This window comes from Pituophis catenifer, unplaced genomic scaffold (genome assembly GCF_029215685.1).
Source record: "Pituophis catenifer annectens isolate HBS135680 unplaced genomic scaffold, rPitCat1.0.hap2 SCAF_1, whole genome shotgun sequence".
Classification (NCBI taxonomy): domain Eukaryota; kingdom Metazoa; phylum Chordata; class Lepidosauria; order Squamata; family Colubridae; genus Pituophis; species Pituophis catenifer.
In genome coordinates this window covers 200,500,796-200,515,932 of record NW_027256881.1, presented here as the reverse complement: position 1 = coordinate 200,515,932, position 15,137 = coordinate 200,500,796, and the positions used below count along the sequence as shown (strand labels likewise).

The window sequence follows — 15,137 nt, the reverse complement described above, 5'->3', positions numbered from 1 at the left end:
AAAAATTAGCCTGGCAATTATTTAAGAAAGAAAGATACATACATATTTCTTGTCTTTCTACTGTTTTTTTTAAAAAAAGCTCTTGCCTTTTTTTTTTTTTAATACAAGAATGATATAAAAGGGATCCTTTAGTTTTTCTGCTGCTGTTTTAAACTATGGCAGACCAATTGCTTGATAAATAATTTGGCAATCTTTCTGGAGAGATTTTGATATGCTCACAATTTGTTTTGAATTTTAAAATACATTTCAAAAATTAATCCATTGATTATCAAAGTGCTTTACAAACATTTGGTTTAAATAATTTTGGATTATTTAAACCAAACATTTGGATTATTTAAGCCAAACATTTTTGTTAAATAATAGATAAGAGCGGGCACTTCTATTTGGATAAATCCATTACCAGTGCATAACTAGGGGTGCTAATTTCTGCTAGCATTATCTTGTTAGGTAATTACGTTACATTAGGATGATCATTCTAATATGCACAATCATCTCTTATGCTCATAAGACTTCTTACTTCTCACAGAGTAGCTCCTGCAGATCCTGGATCATGTGAGATCAAACGTTTTTGAATTACATTACAATAGTATGGAATATAATTGGATATTAAATATTCTTACCCAGCATCTGAGCTATTACCACAAAGAAGTGCATCTCGCTGTCCTTCCAAAACATAAAAATGACCTGATTGAGAAAAGAAAAAACAATTACAGTACTATTTTTGTTTGCTGATATTAAATATAGATCCATAAACAACAGAAGTATGAAATCAAAATGCTACAATTAATTATAAATGTGTGATGAAGAAAACTCTCTTTTATGGAAGTTATGGACTATTGCTATTACTTTTTTCCTATCATTTTTATTATTGTTTTACTGAATTATTTTGTAAGCCTCTTGAAGCTTTGTTTGAATTAAGCAGCAAATAAATTAGAACAAATAAAATATAACAGTGCAAAACTTTATTTTATTTTAAAAGTAAACAAGGGTTTCTCTTTCATACATTTAGATGTTCATTGTTAGAAACACTCTACTAATAGATTCAAATATATAAATTTGTCTCATCGTATGTATAAAGAAAACTTAAATTTACAGTCCCATCCCAATTTGTAGGAGTTAGCCCTACTGAATTCAGTAGAGATCTTGGCATCCTGAGTATATGAGAAGGGTGAATACCAAAGATGCTTTTTTCCAAAAGGCAACTGAACTTGGTTTTTTGCTTTGAAAACATTTTACTTAACATCTAAAAAGCTTCTTCAGTTTTAAATGACTGGAGGAAAATGGAAGGATTTATACTCTTTGCAGCTCATCTGGTTGTTAGTTCTCTGAGAGTCACTGTGGTCATTTGGGGGTTTATCATTTATCATTTGGGGGTAAATCAGAGTGCAAATGGCGGTGGAGGCTTCTTGGGACTGCTGAAAGGACTGCTATGTAAACAGAAGAGAGGTGGTGTTGTATTCCTCCTCCTCTGTTGAGAGGGCTGTTCAGTCTTAATGTATATGGCCTCTTTAGTCTGTCTTTCAAACCAGTGGTCCTCTCTATGCAGAATGTGGACTTCGCTGTCTATAAAAGAGTGACCTTGGCCTTTCAAATACAAATGGACTGATGGGTTTTTTTTCTCCTATGTTGTGTCGTGCATTTGTGAAGTGGTTGTTTTGTTTCCTCAATGTACAGGTCTGTACACATCTCATTGCATTGCACTGCATATACTACATTGCAGTAATTTGTATTTTGTCCTTGGGATGGATAAGTTTCTGCCTTAATGTATTCCTGGGTTTAAAGTGGGCACATATGTTGTGTTGGTTGAAAATCTTCCTGAGTTTTCAGATATTCCTGCAAAGTATGAAATGACAATTTTGCTCCATTTGTCCAGAAGGAGATCCTGTTAGATCTTTTCGAGGAGAATTTTCAACCAAGTGGGTTCAATGACTTTCAGAGAGCTGATAAATGACCCTCAGAGTGCTAATAATCAGATGATTGCAAAGAATGTAAATCCTTCCATTCCCCTCCAGACAGTTAGAACTGCAGAAGCTTCTTGGATGAAAAGTGAAATGTTTTCATAGAAAAAAAACCCCAAGACAGTCCAGTTGCCTTTTGGAAAAAGCACTTCTGCGATAACCATGACCTGAATGATTGAGAATCTCCATAGACAAGAACGGTGAATGCTTCTTCCAATGACAATTGATGCCCTTTAATTGTGTGTATTAAAGTAAGCATTTAGCCTTATTAATGGGAGGGAATTCAGTGAGATACACACCTGGATAAATAGAGGTCTATACCAATTACCATTATATCCTAATTTATTATTTTATTAAATCCATAAAAGTTAAGCATTTATTTTTTAAATCCATGTTAAACCTCTAGGTGTCTACAAAGAGTCAAGGAGAGAGCAAATAATATGGGTCACGACACCATGATACAATTTCACCATTATCACTTCATTGTGATTTTTATTCACAACAGAACATTAAGAGTTTTTAAAATACAAGTTTTATTTGTGTCAAATGATGTCAGTATGCTAAGGTCAATGGGAAAGAAAGGAGATTATTTTTAGCAATTAGTTAAAAATCAATTAGTAGAAGAATCCCTGCTGGACACAACCAATAATATACATGGTTGTATTTTTTCCCTCTGTATATCCAATTATGTTAAAGCATCCTTACTTTCATCCTCAATGTACTCCTCCCAGTTAAAAGTGGTCACTGTCATATTTACAAATGTATCATTGTCTCCCTCTGTGCTATTGAAGTGGGAAGTGATGTTTCCATCAAAAGTAGAATTGTCCAATGGCCACAGCAAGCATTTATGCCTCAGGTTTCCCATGAAAAGTTGGAGCCCTATTAGTGCAAATACACTCAGACAAAACACGGTCAGGATCATGACATCTGAGAGCTTCTTCACAGATTGAATGAGGGCCCCTACAATTGTCTTCAGGCCTGCAGGCAGAAAGGGACCAAAAATGCTGATCAGAGTGTGTCAAAAGTTCTTCCATTCTATTTAATATGCCATGCAGCCACAGCCATGTCCCATTTGTGAAACAGTGAAGCTTTATGAACAGCATTAGCACTTGTAAAAATGTATGAAGAAAAACCTTCTATAACAGGGGTCTCCAACATTGGCAACTTTAAGACTTGTGGACTTCAGCTCCCAGAATTCCTCAGCCAGCTTTGTTGGCTGAGGAACTCTGGGAGTTGAAGTCTCCAAGTCTTAAAGTTGCCAACATTGGAGACCCCTGTTCTATAAGGTATACAAAATGAGATGTACTGCTTCCCTTTTTTGTTTAAAAATGGCATATTCATTTAAGGCAATCCATTTTTTAAATTATTCTCCAAAAAAGTGAAAGCAGAGAGGTGAGAGGTGAGATGACTATTTTGACCTTTAATTAATAGTCTCTTCTTGGCCTTTTGGCTAAGATCAAGCATAATATATTCAACAAGTATACATCTCTATTTATCATTTATTTTTATTTTAAAAATTATCCCACACTTTTTTTGAAGTTTTTTCAGTTCATTCATACATCTTGACATATTGGGATAGAAATTCCTGGAATTTCTGGGCCAGCATGCTGGCTAAAAATTCTGGAAACTGAATACCCGATATATGTCAAAATCTTATTTCCACCACTAATTCTGAAAACTTCTGCAACATCTTAATTCAAATCTGATCATGAAGTGGGATCCTGTCCTTTTGTGTTCTCTCAGGAATAAATCTCACCATGTTTTTTGGGCAGTCTTCTAAATGTGTTTAAGATGACACATTGAAACAATATATTTAAAAAATATGGCAATACAAGAGCCATAGTATTAATTAAAGCTTTCCATTGTGCAAGAAAAAAAAATCATCTATAAATGCAGCAGCATCAACATAAAGCAAACCCAGAACCAAAATAAAACATGTAAGCTGTGCATTTTGTAGGTGTCACATGCAATTGTTTTTAAAACTCAAAGGCTGACTTTGCAAATCAAAATAAATGTTACTTTTGAAAAGGCAAAGATCTTCCGATTCCTGCCTTTTAGTAACATTAGCAGCGATCAGCAAGACTTATCTACAAAAAAAGTGGGTGACTTCCATGAAACTAAGAAGTCAGCCTCTGGTTTTAACCTAGCTCTCACCTGGAATGACTGATATTGTTTTCAATGCCCGGAGAACTCTGAATGTTCTCAACGCTGAGACATTGCCCAGGTCCACAAACTCTGTCACATATCTGTAATAGGGGAGTTCACACACAAACACAATAACAACACACAAAAAACAGTTGGAAATACCAGGGGCCTGGCCCTTCGTCAAGCCACTCCTTACCTGGAATTACAGAAATAGTTTTCAAAGCTCTCAATACTCTGAAAGTTCGAAGAGCTGAAACATTGCCTAGGTTTACAAATTCTGTTACATACCTGTAGAATTAAACCACAGTTATTCAGAGTTGAGGCAGAGCTTAGCCTAATTACTCGGTGTTTTTTCATGAAGGCCATTTAGATTATTTGTCCTTTTGCAGTACTATGCCCATCAGTAAAATTCCCCTACTTAATGCCCTTTAGCCTTTAGCCATCCTGGCTGGAAGCTATGGGTGTTGAAGTCCTAACTCATCCTATTAAATATTTAAATAGGAGTTGGGATTAGCATTTCTAAAATATAAAGAAATGATTACAATATTATGTAAGCATTTGCATTTTTACTGAAATGCAAACTTCACTATTGGCAGAATGTTGTTTATTCCAGGGAATCTATGCCTCCTAATGAGATACACTCTTGCACCAATTTCAAGTCCATTATAAAGTTTTTAAAATAAGTATAGTACAGTACTTACGCCATCAAAATGACACTGAAGTCAAGCCAGTTCCAGGGATCTCGAAGAAAAGTAAATCCTTCTAAACAAAAGCCCCTTGCAAGGATTTTTGTAAGTGATTCAAAAGTATAAATTCCAGTGAATGTGTACCTGGAAGCATGCAGGTGAAAGTTGAAGAATGTTGAATTCCATACTCTCCTTCATTTGCCCACAGATTTCATATTTAACAACAAATAAAACTTTAGAAATAATAATTTCCCCAAATGTTCAATAGTATAACTCCCTAGTGAGATCAGATGAAGGTAACATACATTATTAATATATTTTTGTATTTTATTTTGACCTAGCAACACTAATTTAAGACACATTGGATGACTGTGTCCATGATCCATTGAGATCACAACTAAAGTTGTGTTGATAAATACATAAATCAGCCTCTCAGTATATATTCTAGTAGAAAATTGAAAGTGCAAATACATTATAAGTTTCACTTCTTGTTTCTAGCAAAAAAAAAAGCAAAAAAGCAAACATGTTTCATGTATCATAAAATCTGGTTACTCCTATATAAATAGCTCATTCTCCGAATGTCCATTTTTATGAGCAACACCCACATCCGAGAGCTGGTGCCTCGGGAGTGGGAGAACCTCAGGTTTGCATAAATAATTTATTTATAAAACATATGTTCACCCCAGTCTAGAACAACTCTCAGCGACTCATATAAAAAGCACAATATAAAACAATCCTACATAAGAATTAAAAATACAATACTGCAAAAATAGAAACAGGATACAAGATCCAACAAGAATCAAATTAGGGGAAGGTTCTCTGAAAAAAAAGCTCTCTTTACAAACCCAGAGGGAAGAAAATCAACCCAGAGACAGCCAACCTGACTTTCACATGTGCAGAAAAGCAATTGCTTCAGCCCTGGAACTTTCCAGAAGCATGGGATTTGGTATAGTTTTGCTTTTGCTTCTGTTTCAGGGTGGAAAGAAATAATGAACTTTAAAATAGTGAATGTTTGATTGTGGCACTTTCAGGGGACTACAAAAAAGGGGCTGAAATAAAGGATCTTAAAAAAAGGGTATACCGTAGCAAATTGGTCGAAGTTCTAAAGAAAGTACAGGTCATTTTGCGGACCTTTGCTACAAGATTCATTGTTACTAATTGGGTTTTTTTTTTCCTTTTTCCACTCTGACTCTACAACCTCCTTTCCTCTTCTCTCCTTAAGCTGTTTTTGAATATATGCAGCAATGCATACATTCTGCTGAATAGGCAGGGATTGTAAGCACAAAAAGAGAAGCATGATTACTCAGCTTTTTAAAAAGATGGGCCACGATGAGCATCAAGGCCTCATTTGAATGGCCTGAAGTAGTAGTATAAATGAGGTGGGCCGAATGAAAATGAATAGTTAACTACTACAAAGGGGAGGATGTCCAAAGGAAAGGAAGATCAAGAAAAAAGAAATGCAAAGGCGGTCAAGCTATAAGGGAAGGAGGTTCTCACTGCCATGACATCAGTGACTTTAATCATAAAAGGTGCCGGTTTGTGGAAACTAATGCCACTCTGAAGATCTAACTAGGATTGATGCCATTCATGGAATTAGCAAGCCACTATATGGTCTCTTAAAAATAATTTGCAATCCCAAGTCCTATGGAAATAGCTTTTTTTAAAAAAGCTGTTGGATAGGCACCTGGAACAGTACATCTATTTGCTGTATTATTATTTTTTTACTCCAAAGTAAGAGCAAATGGGTATATGGGGATGCACTGCAACTGTAGTTGGAATTAAAGTGTTGAAGTTGTATCAAGCATCCATTCCCTGATTCTTGTTCTGCTTTGTAGACCCTTAGTATGGTTTCTAATTGTCTGAAAGTCATCCTATCCTAAAGTCATCCTATGAGTGTTTACGCTTAATCTACTCAGTGCCTAGATCAGGGCTGTCAAACTCCTGGTCCGCAGTCCAAATGTATCATGCACTGGCCACGCCCACGCCTAGTTTAGCGAAGGGGAAAAAAGTTCCAATATGTCATATGATGCCACCGTGACGATGTGAGTTTGACACCCCTGACCTAGATGGACGTTTTTTGAGGAAACCCAAGTTTGCCATTTGGAGTTTCAGGGAAGGATATAACTCCAAAGTCACACATTTATCACTTTATTTATAATCTAATCATAATAAAATATAATTATATTGAAATATAAATATAAAATTAGCCTTAAAAAGTCCAAGTGCTATTGCTAGAACTTTATTTACAAACCAATTTAGAGTAAAGGAGCAGAAGGAAACACAGTTCATCTGCTGAGACTGCTCATTAAAATCTGCAATTGAAAATACATAAAAACAAAGATAGCTTATATAGGTTTTAAAAGAGTTTGACTTACTCTACATTCTTTGTCCATTCTGGAGGATTACTCATGGTCATAAATACACAGTTGGTCAAAATAGTGCACATAATAAGCATGCTGAATAATGTAAAACCCAAGTTAAGGAATATTGGGCCTTTTATTATTTGCCATATCACCGAATAAACTTAATGACAGAGGCAATCTTATTTTCCCTGAAACAAAGTGAATCCCACAAAGACACTGCTACAGCAAAAATAGATGAAAACATGGCACATTTAAAGTGATCATGCTTTGTATTAAGAGAACTATCATAAGCAGGTTGCCACAGATCATGAGGCTACATAACAGCCAATAATAGCAAGGAGTCTCTATATGCCAGCACAATCTGCTGCCCATAACTGAGTATTTTCCTTGTACTGGAGAATTGGATTATATGAACCAGCCATATATTTGTTGCACTGATACCTCAATATTTTATTCACCAAGCATTAATGTCTCTACTGCATTCTAAACGATATTAATTTAGCATCAAATTGCTGAGGCCACAATGTCACTGAGTTATATTTTTTCTAATTACAACTTCATCACTTTATTTAACTTTCTGAATAAAAGATATTCCCATAACTAATTATTCTTTACACAGCCAAAATAATAGATACCCATTACCAAGAAGAATCCAAATACTGATTTTTTTTCCTCATTCCCCTTAAAACATTCATCCTTCTTCATCTCCTCATCCCAATCCAATTTCCCTTTTGTGACCATGTTATGCTCCTTATGCCACCTGGTGCAGATGATACATTTCATGTCTCCAGAGATACATAATTATTCCAACAGTATTCTTTCTTTTTAATGACATGAACAAACATAGAATGCATTAGTACAATTAATGGGGGGGAAATACTACGGTACTATTAAGCATTTAAGTAATGCCAAACATTTAGATTTGTAATCTAAATATCATGAAAGAGAAAATATTTTACCAGGAGCTTTAACCCAGTTTATTCTAAACTACTGTTCAAAACATGCCTTTATCATCAAAAGACATTTCTTTCTGACCGTAGGGGTAAAGATAGTAATTATTTTTGAAAATAATATTGGAAAAACAATTCAACTTTCATTTGTGGTGTTCAGCTGGAAAAGGATATGAATGTACCAAAATTTTAATAGCAATTTTTCTGAGAGGATTGAAAGGGGTTAAAATGTACAAGGCAGATGTGGCACTGAATCGGAAAATTGCCTTCCCTCTATTCAACACAATGAAGGTCTGTGGGGAAAAAAACACACAAAGAATAGCTCGATTAGAATATTCTTATGAAGAATACATATACCGTGCACTTCCTAAATCTTGATACTGTAATGACCTTTGAAGAAAATGCAGCACTTTATATTCAGTACCCGGATTCAAATAAGGTAAATTAAAGATGTTGGGTTTTTGTTGTTCTTGTTATCACAATGCCTACGATTACTATCACTGCTAACTTTATTGTCCATTTGAGTGTCACATTTTGTTACTTTGAAAAACAAATTAATTGTTTATAAAACAACATACAAATTTTTAACACATAAATAAAAATGATCAGAATCAAATAAAGTCCATACTTTTTTCATCAGTGCAATAATACCACACTTTAATGAATTTAGAAGCATAGGTAAATATTCTCGTATTCAGTAAATAATCTCTTTTTTATTACTGTGTACGAGCAAGAAAATCTATGAACTGGAACAGACTTGCCCAATGCATCATTATACAGATGCTGTACTAAATCAGAACTAGAAATTCTGGTCGTTACAGATCTGGAGAGCATCAGACTGGACAAGTTTGACCCGAAACATGGTGCAACGTACAAGGAAAACTGTGTGGTTTGTAACTCGCAACTACAAACTTATAAAGTGACACATAATTGTATCTCTGTAAGAAAAATAGGCTATGGTGATACAATAATGTCCATTCAAATGTCATATCCCACCAACTTCCAGAGGCTGACTCAGAATGGCTATCGTTGTGGGTGGAGGCTGAGTCACTGGGAACTCTGCACAGTAGACTCTACAGCTGAGAAGTAACGTACTCTCTCAGCTAAGGAATATCTGCCAGGAACCATGGGTAATAATATTTCTTAGTATTAACTTTAAAGGGCACTCCATCTTGGACCAAACAGCTAAATGTCTACTGTATTATGGTGCATTTCATGCCTACCATGGACTGCTCCTCCCCTAGCTGGAGGAACAGCAACTCTGATGAACTTGTGATGGGCAACCTTCACCTGCTGCAGGAACTTATTGAGACTGCACTTATTCTGACTAGTTCCGTCCTTCAAAATAACTTGCTTACTCCCTGACTTGCTGTTGCAGCAACTTAATCATAGAACCTTCTCGTCACATTGTTCCACAACTCCCACACTACCATCAGTTAAGGTATAGAAATGAGTTTAGCTATTACGAACAAAAGAGATCTAGTTTAGGGCAAGCTGCTTGTATTTAAACAGAGAACAAACCCACTCAGTATAATAAAATTGATGAGTTTTATTATACTGAGAGTCTGTATTCTTAGCTGATCCTATAGTTATTGCCATCTCCTTTTGTTTTTAAAAAAGAAAATATTTTATTATTGCAAAAAGTACTGTGCAAAAGTAGAAGATCAAGAACAGATAAGCAAGATGATATAGTGTAATTAAATATATATGTATTACAGGTAGTCCTCAAATTACAACCACAATTGAACCCAAAATTTATGCTGCTAAGTGAGAAATTTGTTAAGTGAGTTTTGCCCCATCTTACAACTTTTCTTGCCAAATTTGTTAAGTGAATCACTGCAGTTGTTAAATTAGTAACATGGTTGTTAAGTGAATCTGGTTTCCTCATTGACTTTTCTTATCAGAAGGTCGCAAAAGGGAATCACAGGACCCTGGGACATTGCAACTGTCATAAATGTGAGTCAGTTGACAAGCATCCGAATGTAAATCACATGACCATGGGGATGCTGCAATGGTCATAAGTGTGAAAAATGGTCATAAGTCACTTTTTTCAGTGCTGGTGGCTCAGCAGACTAATTAACATCCACTTACATCTGCTGCCTGCAATTACTGCAAGTTCAAATTTCACCAGGCTCAAGGTTGACTCAGCCTTCCATCCTTTCTAAGGTAGGTAAAATGAGGACCCAGATTATGGGGGCAATAAGCTGACTTTGTATAAATATACAAAAGTATGAAGGCTATTGCTTAACGCATTGTAAGCCGCCCTGAGTCTCCGGAGAAGGGCGGCATATAAATCAAATTTAAAAAAAAAAACAAAAACTTCAAACTGTCACTAAGTGAACTGTTGTAAATCGAGGACTACCTGCATATAAAAAGTGTTCTATAGTGTACTACTTTCTTTCATCCCCCCCAACCATTAACTTCTACTTAGATAATTGTACTTTGCTATAAATTTTTATAGTTGTTGTTTATATTTATTTAACTCATTTTTGTAGTGATTTTTAATCAAGATGTCTCTTTTCTTTTTTCCAACCCTAGGGCCAGTTTTGCATAAATATAAAACAGGAAACCCATGAACTGTACCCATAAAGCCATGCTGCAAAATGTTTTTCACATTTTTTCTGAGTGCGAACTGAGAAAGATAAGCTTAAATGAATACACACTAAGAACATCAAGCGTTCACAAAACCTTTGCAAAATCCAGCAAATATTATTGAAAATCCAGCCAATCTTAATTAAAACTCACTTTTTTATTGCTATAGTAAGGGTCCAGGTCCTCCAATGGTTCCGACACCATTCCAGGAGGAATATCGCCATATATAAAGGGAAGTGTTTTTCCTGCTTCCAAGTCACTATTTGGTTTTGGCCCATTTTCGTCATCATTATCCGTATGTTCTTGTTTGGGCCTTTTCGCTTTCTCTTCTGCGCACCGTTTTTCAATAGCTGCAAGAGATTCTCTAGTAAAAAAGCGGAAACTGTCAGGTCCTGGTGGTACCAGCAGTGTCTGTGCCATTTTTTCATCCTGCACATTGAAATTACTTTTAGTCTATTGCATAAGAATGACCTGCAAAAAATCAAGGTGAAATAAAAAATGATTAGGCAATATTAATATAACACACATATGTAATATATATAAATAATCAAACACAGATGCCTGCACACATATACACACAATCCCTTTTGGATTTCTTATCTCACTATTAATCAAACCTGCCTCTGCTTAGCTTCTGAGCCAAGACCAGATCAGCCATATGCTGTTAACTGCTGAGGTACATGGATGGATGGATGACAAATGCATGCGTGTCTTCACCCTATGGAACGAGCTTTATGACTTAAGGCAGTTATTATCCCTAAAATAATGTTGGAAAGGAAGAAGTTGCCTAAGAGTCTGTAGAGATTCTCAGCCATCCAGGTCATGGTTGTCCCTAAGGTGCTTTTTCAGGAAGCAACTGGACTTTCTTGTTTTTTCTTTTGAAGACGTTTTGCTTCTCATCCAAGAAGCTTCTTTAGCTCTGACAGGATAGTGGGGAATGGAAGGATTTATATTCCTTGCAGGCAGCTGGTCATTGGCATCCTTTTAGAGGGTCGTTGAAACACTTGGAGGTTTATCTGTGTCCTCAGGGTCACCTGAATTCCTGGTTCCTGTAGTCTGCAATTTTTTTCCTCTGGAAATCCATTCCTAGTCCCACACCATTCATGCTTTGGGATAAGATCAAATTCCATTCTAGAGACTTCTAGAATACTCCAGAGTTACTCGTATCAATGAACAAGTTCCACAGGGTTGTCAAAAGCCAAGCAGCGTCTGAAATCTCTGAGTGTATATCATGTTAACTGCTATTTAACTTTCTGAAAAGACTGCAAAGCATAAGAAGTCATGACTTCATGAAACAATCCTCCAGCCCTGAACATTTCCCCAGTCTAAGTGCTGATGGCTTGAGTCTTATTGACAGATGACAGGGCAGTATAGACATTATGACTAGGCATTAGCCCTTGCTCTTTCTTCTTCCGGCCACCCTGATGGAGTATTTTAGAAAGAGCATGGCCAGAAGAAATCAAATACCCTGAATCTGTGATGAGGATGTGGGGGGAAAGGGCTTGGAACCATAACAGTGGGAAGTACCAATTAGCTGAAAGGCAATTTGAGATTTAAACCAGGTCAAGGTATCAACTGTTCTAGTGGGGAAGGAGAGCAAGAAATCGAACAAGTGCTAAAAGGCTTATGTGGATATGAGAATGGGGAAGTTTGGAACAATTGCCAAGACAAAAATGAAACATTTAGAGGAAAAAAAATATGTTCTACCTTTTTGATTTCTGAAACTGTGCCACAGAATTTCATGTAAATTCTTAGGGTGGAATATGCAGCAGCCCTGAACTACAAAATCTTTCTTTCTTCCAGAGGCAAAATGAATTCAGGGAATCCCATCCTTAACAGCAGCTGAAACAGAACACTTTCCCAGTCAGTGGATTATTTTTTTAAAAAAATCATTTTTCAATTAATAACAAAAAAAAGAGAAAAAAAAAGAGAAAAACACATAATAATGATGGAGGTACATACACTGTCAAAGAGAAGAGGCAAAAAAAACCACATAAAAAGGTACAAGTGTGGGTTGTTTTCCTTTTAGCTTGCTCTTTGATCCTTAGTTATGGGGCTGTTATTTTGAGCAGAGGCTGTTATTTGATTCAGAGGAAAATTAACAATTATTCATTTTTCTAATCTTTTAAAGAGCTACCATCAGTTATGTTTCACCTATCTCTTTTGGTTGAAGATTTAAAAATTGAACAATGTAATGCAGTAATTTATTGAAAGCTGGTGTAGGGAAGGGAAGGGATTCCTACTATACATGGAAAGATGGGGAAGAAAGAAATCCTCAGCAAATACCAGCTATTTAGACATTTTGATAAGAAACCTCAAACAGCAGTTTTGAAAAATCCGACATAAATAATGATTTGCGGTCAAATAATTATTTGAAATCAGCATGTAAACTTTGAACCTTCCAAACTTTTATTGTTCCTGTTAATATTCACCTCCTTTCTTTCTCGCTCCATGTTCTAACATTTTTTACAGCTTTCATAGTCTGGTTTTCTTTTATTCCTGCCTTACTTTATAGAATTTCCTGTCTGCTTGTTCTTTCCTAAGTGCTGGGCAATTCAAATAATTTTCTCCCAGCATTAAAAAAAAAAGTCAGCTAGAAGATTTTACCTCCTTCCGAGATTTTCAGATTTACCGTCACCATTCTGTGAAGTGCCTCTTGCTATAAATAGTGTGGTAATTTTATAGCATATTAGAAGAGGCAGGTACAATACCTTAAAGAACATCTATTCTCATAATCAATATTCAGAGATGCATTATATTTAAGATGGAGAAAACTTTCAGATAAAGAAAAATCACATTTAACAATACTACAGCCCCAGTATTCCATTTAAATAACAGTACTCATCTTTGTACCAAAAACTCCAATATTTAATCTAGCTATAGATGTGATTTCACTTCTTTTCAGCCTTGTTTTTATTATTTGTCCTGTTCTTGAATGAAAAGTATATATATTTAGACTGTTATACTTTGGGAGGAGAGAATTTTATTTGTACATGAAAAGCATGATTATTAATCTATTGGAATTATAGGCTTCTATTATAACAAGACAAAGCACTCTAGAAAGGGGCTGGGGAAAAATAATTCCTGTAATTCAAGTTCTAGCAACTTGAATTTATGTATTTATGTCCTGCCTTTGTTGTTTTAGAAATAATTCAAGACAGCGAACATATCCAACACACCTCCTATTTTCCCTATAACAACAGCCCTGTGAGGTGGGTTAGGTTGAGAATGACTGACCGAGGTCACCCAGGGGGCTTTCATAATAATAGCTAAGGTGGGACTAGAACTCTCTAACATTTTATGATACAAAGGAATCCAGGGCCAAAATAAAAGTTGGCTACTTTTCTTTCTGCATGTTCCTTTCCCTCAAATTCCTTAAAGTTATTCAGGAAAATTTTTCCTTGAAACAATTTCTTCTGAAAGTATTCTACAGCACTACTGTCTTGGAGTTACAAAAGCTGATGTTGAACACAACTTGAAGGTATTAAATTTAGAAAAGCTGTATTAAGTATTAACCTATGCTTCCCTCCAGTGAGTGTAGTTGAGGATCATTCCACAGATTGACTTAAAATGCAGCTGAATCTCCATTTGAATTTGCCATTGTTTATACTGAGAAATGAAATGGCTTTCATCATTCTTGGATGAAGAAATATCACAGATAGCAAAAGCTTTAATAAAAGCTTTCTTTTCTTTTCTCAAAAAAGCAGGTGGAAAAATAGCTTGATGTTTGTATAAATCTCTGATTGTAGTTCGATCTTAAATTATATATTAATGTTGTTTGAGATTGGGAAAACAGAACCACAGGATTTTTTTTCCTGTTAGGGTGCACTAAGCTAAGATTTTGAAGCCCATATTTCTTCATATACTAGCTTGACTTCTAATGCAAGGTATGTGCACTTACTTAAAAAGCAATATTCCCAATTAACAGAATGGTATTTGAACTCCTTCAATCTCCTTAGATAAGCAACGTGCAATTTCTTTTTTCCTGCCTGAACTGAAAAGAAGCTAAAATAATTTGTCCCTATGATCCAAATCTGCACTGCAGAAGATGAAATCACTTTATTTATATTTAAAGTCATGTTGAGAATGGCATGAGGAAAAGAATCAGGAACACCAGTGTTAACCTGACCCAGAGAAAATCTATAATAATAAAATCAATTAGAGAGCCGGTTTGGTGGAGTGGTTAAGTTAGCAGGCTAGAAGCTGGAAGGCAATGAATTTTGTCTGTAAATTCTATTCCTACTTTAGGCCCAAAACCATCTAAAGGACCTTGAGCCCATCTGCATAACTCTTTCTTAACTATACGAAGAAGGCAATGGCAAACTATTTGTGAAAATCTTGTCAAGAGAACTGCAGTGACCATAGTCATCACTGACCTGAAAGCACTAAATAAATAAAGCAAGAAATTACTAAAAATCCAAGGTGAGTATTTTTATTTTCCAT

General features: G+C 35.5%; 1 protein-coding gene across 12 annotated transcripts in view; it reads right to left on the bottom strand.

The window, feature by feature from the left end:
• The window catches only part of LOC139327211 (sodium channel protein type 2 subunit alpha), a 71,224-nt gene extending 60,110 nt beyond the window's left edge, over nucleotides 1-11,114 (bottom strand). For 7 of the 12 annotated variants that reach the window (XM_070956954.1, XM_070956958.1, XM_070956956.1 and 4 more), the window contains exons 1-7: nucleotides 10,848-11,114; nucleotides 8,277-8,395; nucleotides 7,165-7,254; nucleotides 4,805-4,933; nucleotides 4,113-4,204; nucleotides 2,664-2,936; nucleotides 621-684 (exon numbers count right to left, since the gene is read on the bottom strand). In XM_070956954.1, the coding sequence (XP_070813055.1) occupies nucleotides 621-684; nucleotides 2,664-2,936; nucleotides 4,113-4,204; nucleotides 4,805-4,933; nucleotides 7,165-7,254; nucleotides 8,277-8,395; nucleotides 10,848-11,114 (1,034 nt within the window). Of the gene's footprint in view, nucleotides 1-620; nucleotides 685-1,555; nucleotides 1,560-2,644; nucleotides 2,937-4,112; nucleotides 4,205-4,299; nucleotides 4,392-4,804; nucleotides 4,934-7,164; nucleotides 7,255-8,276; nucleotides 8,396-10,847 lie in introns of all 12 variants that reach the window. The other 5 variants (XM_070956955.1, XM_070956952.1, XM_070956961.1 and 2 more) reach the window with 3 other exon arrangements.
• Between the last annotated feature and the right edge of the window lie 4,023 nt (nucleotides 11,115-15,137).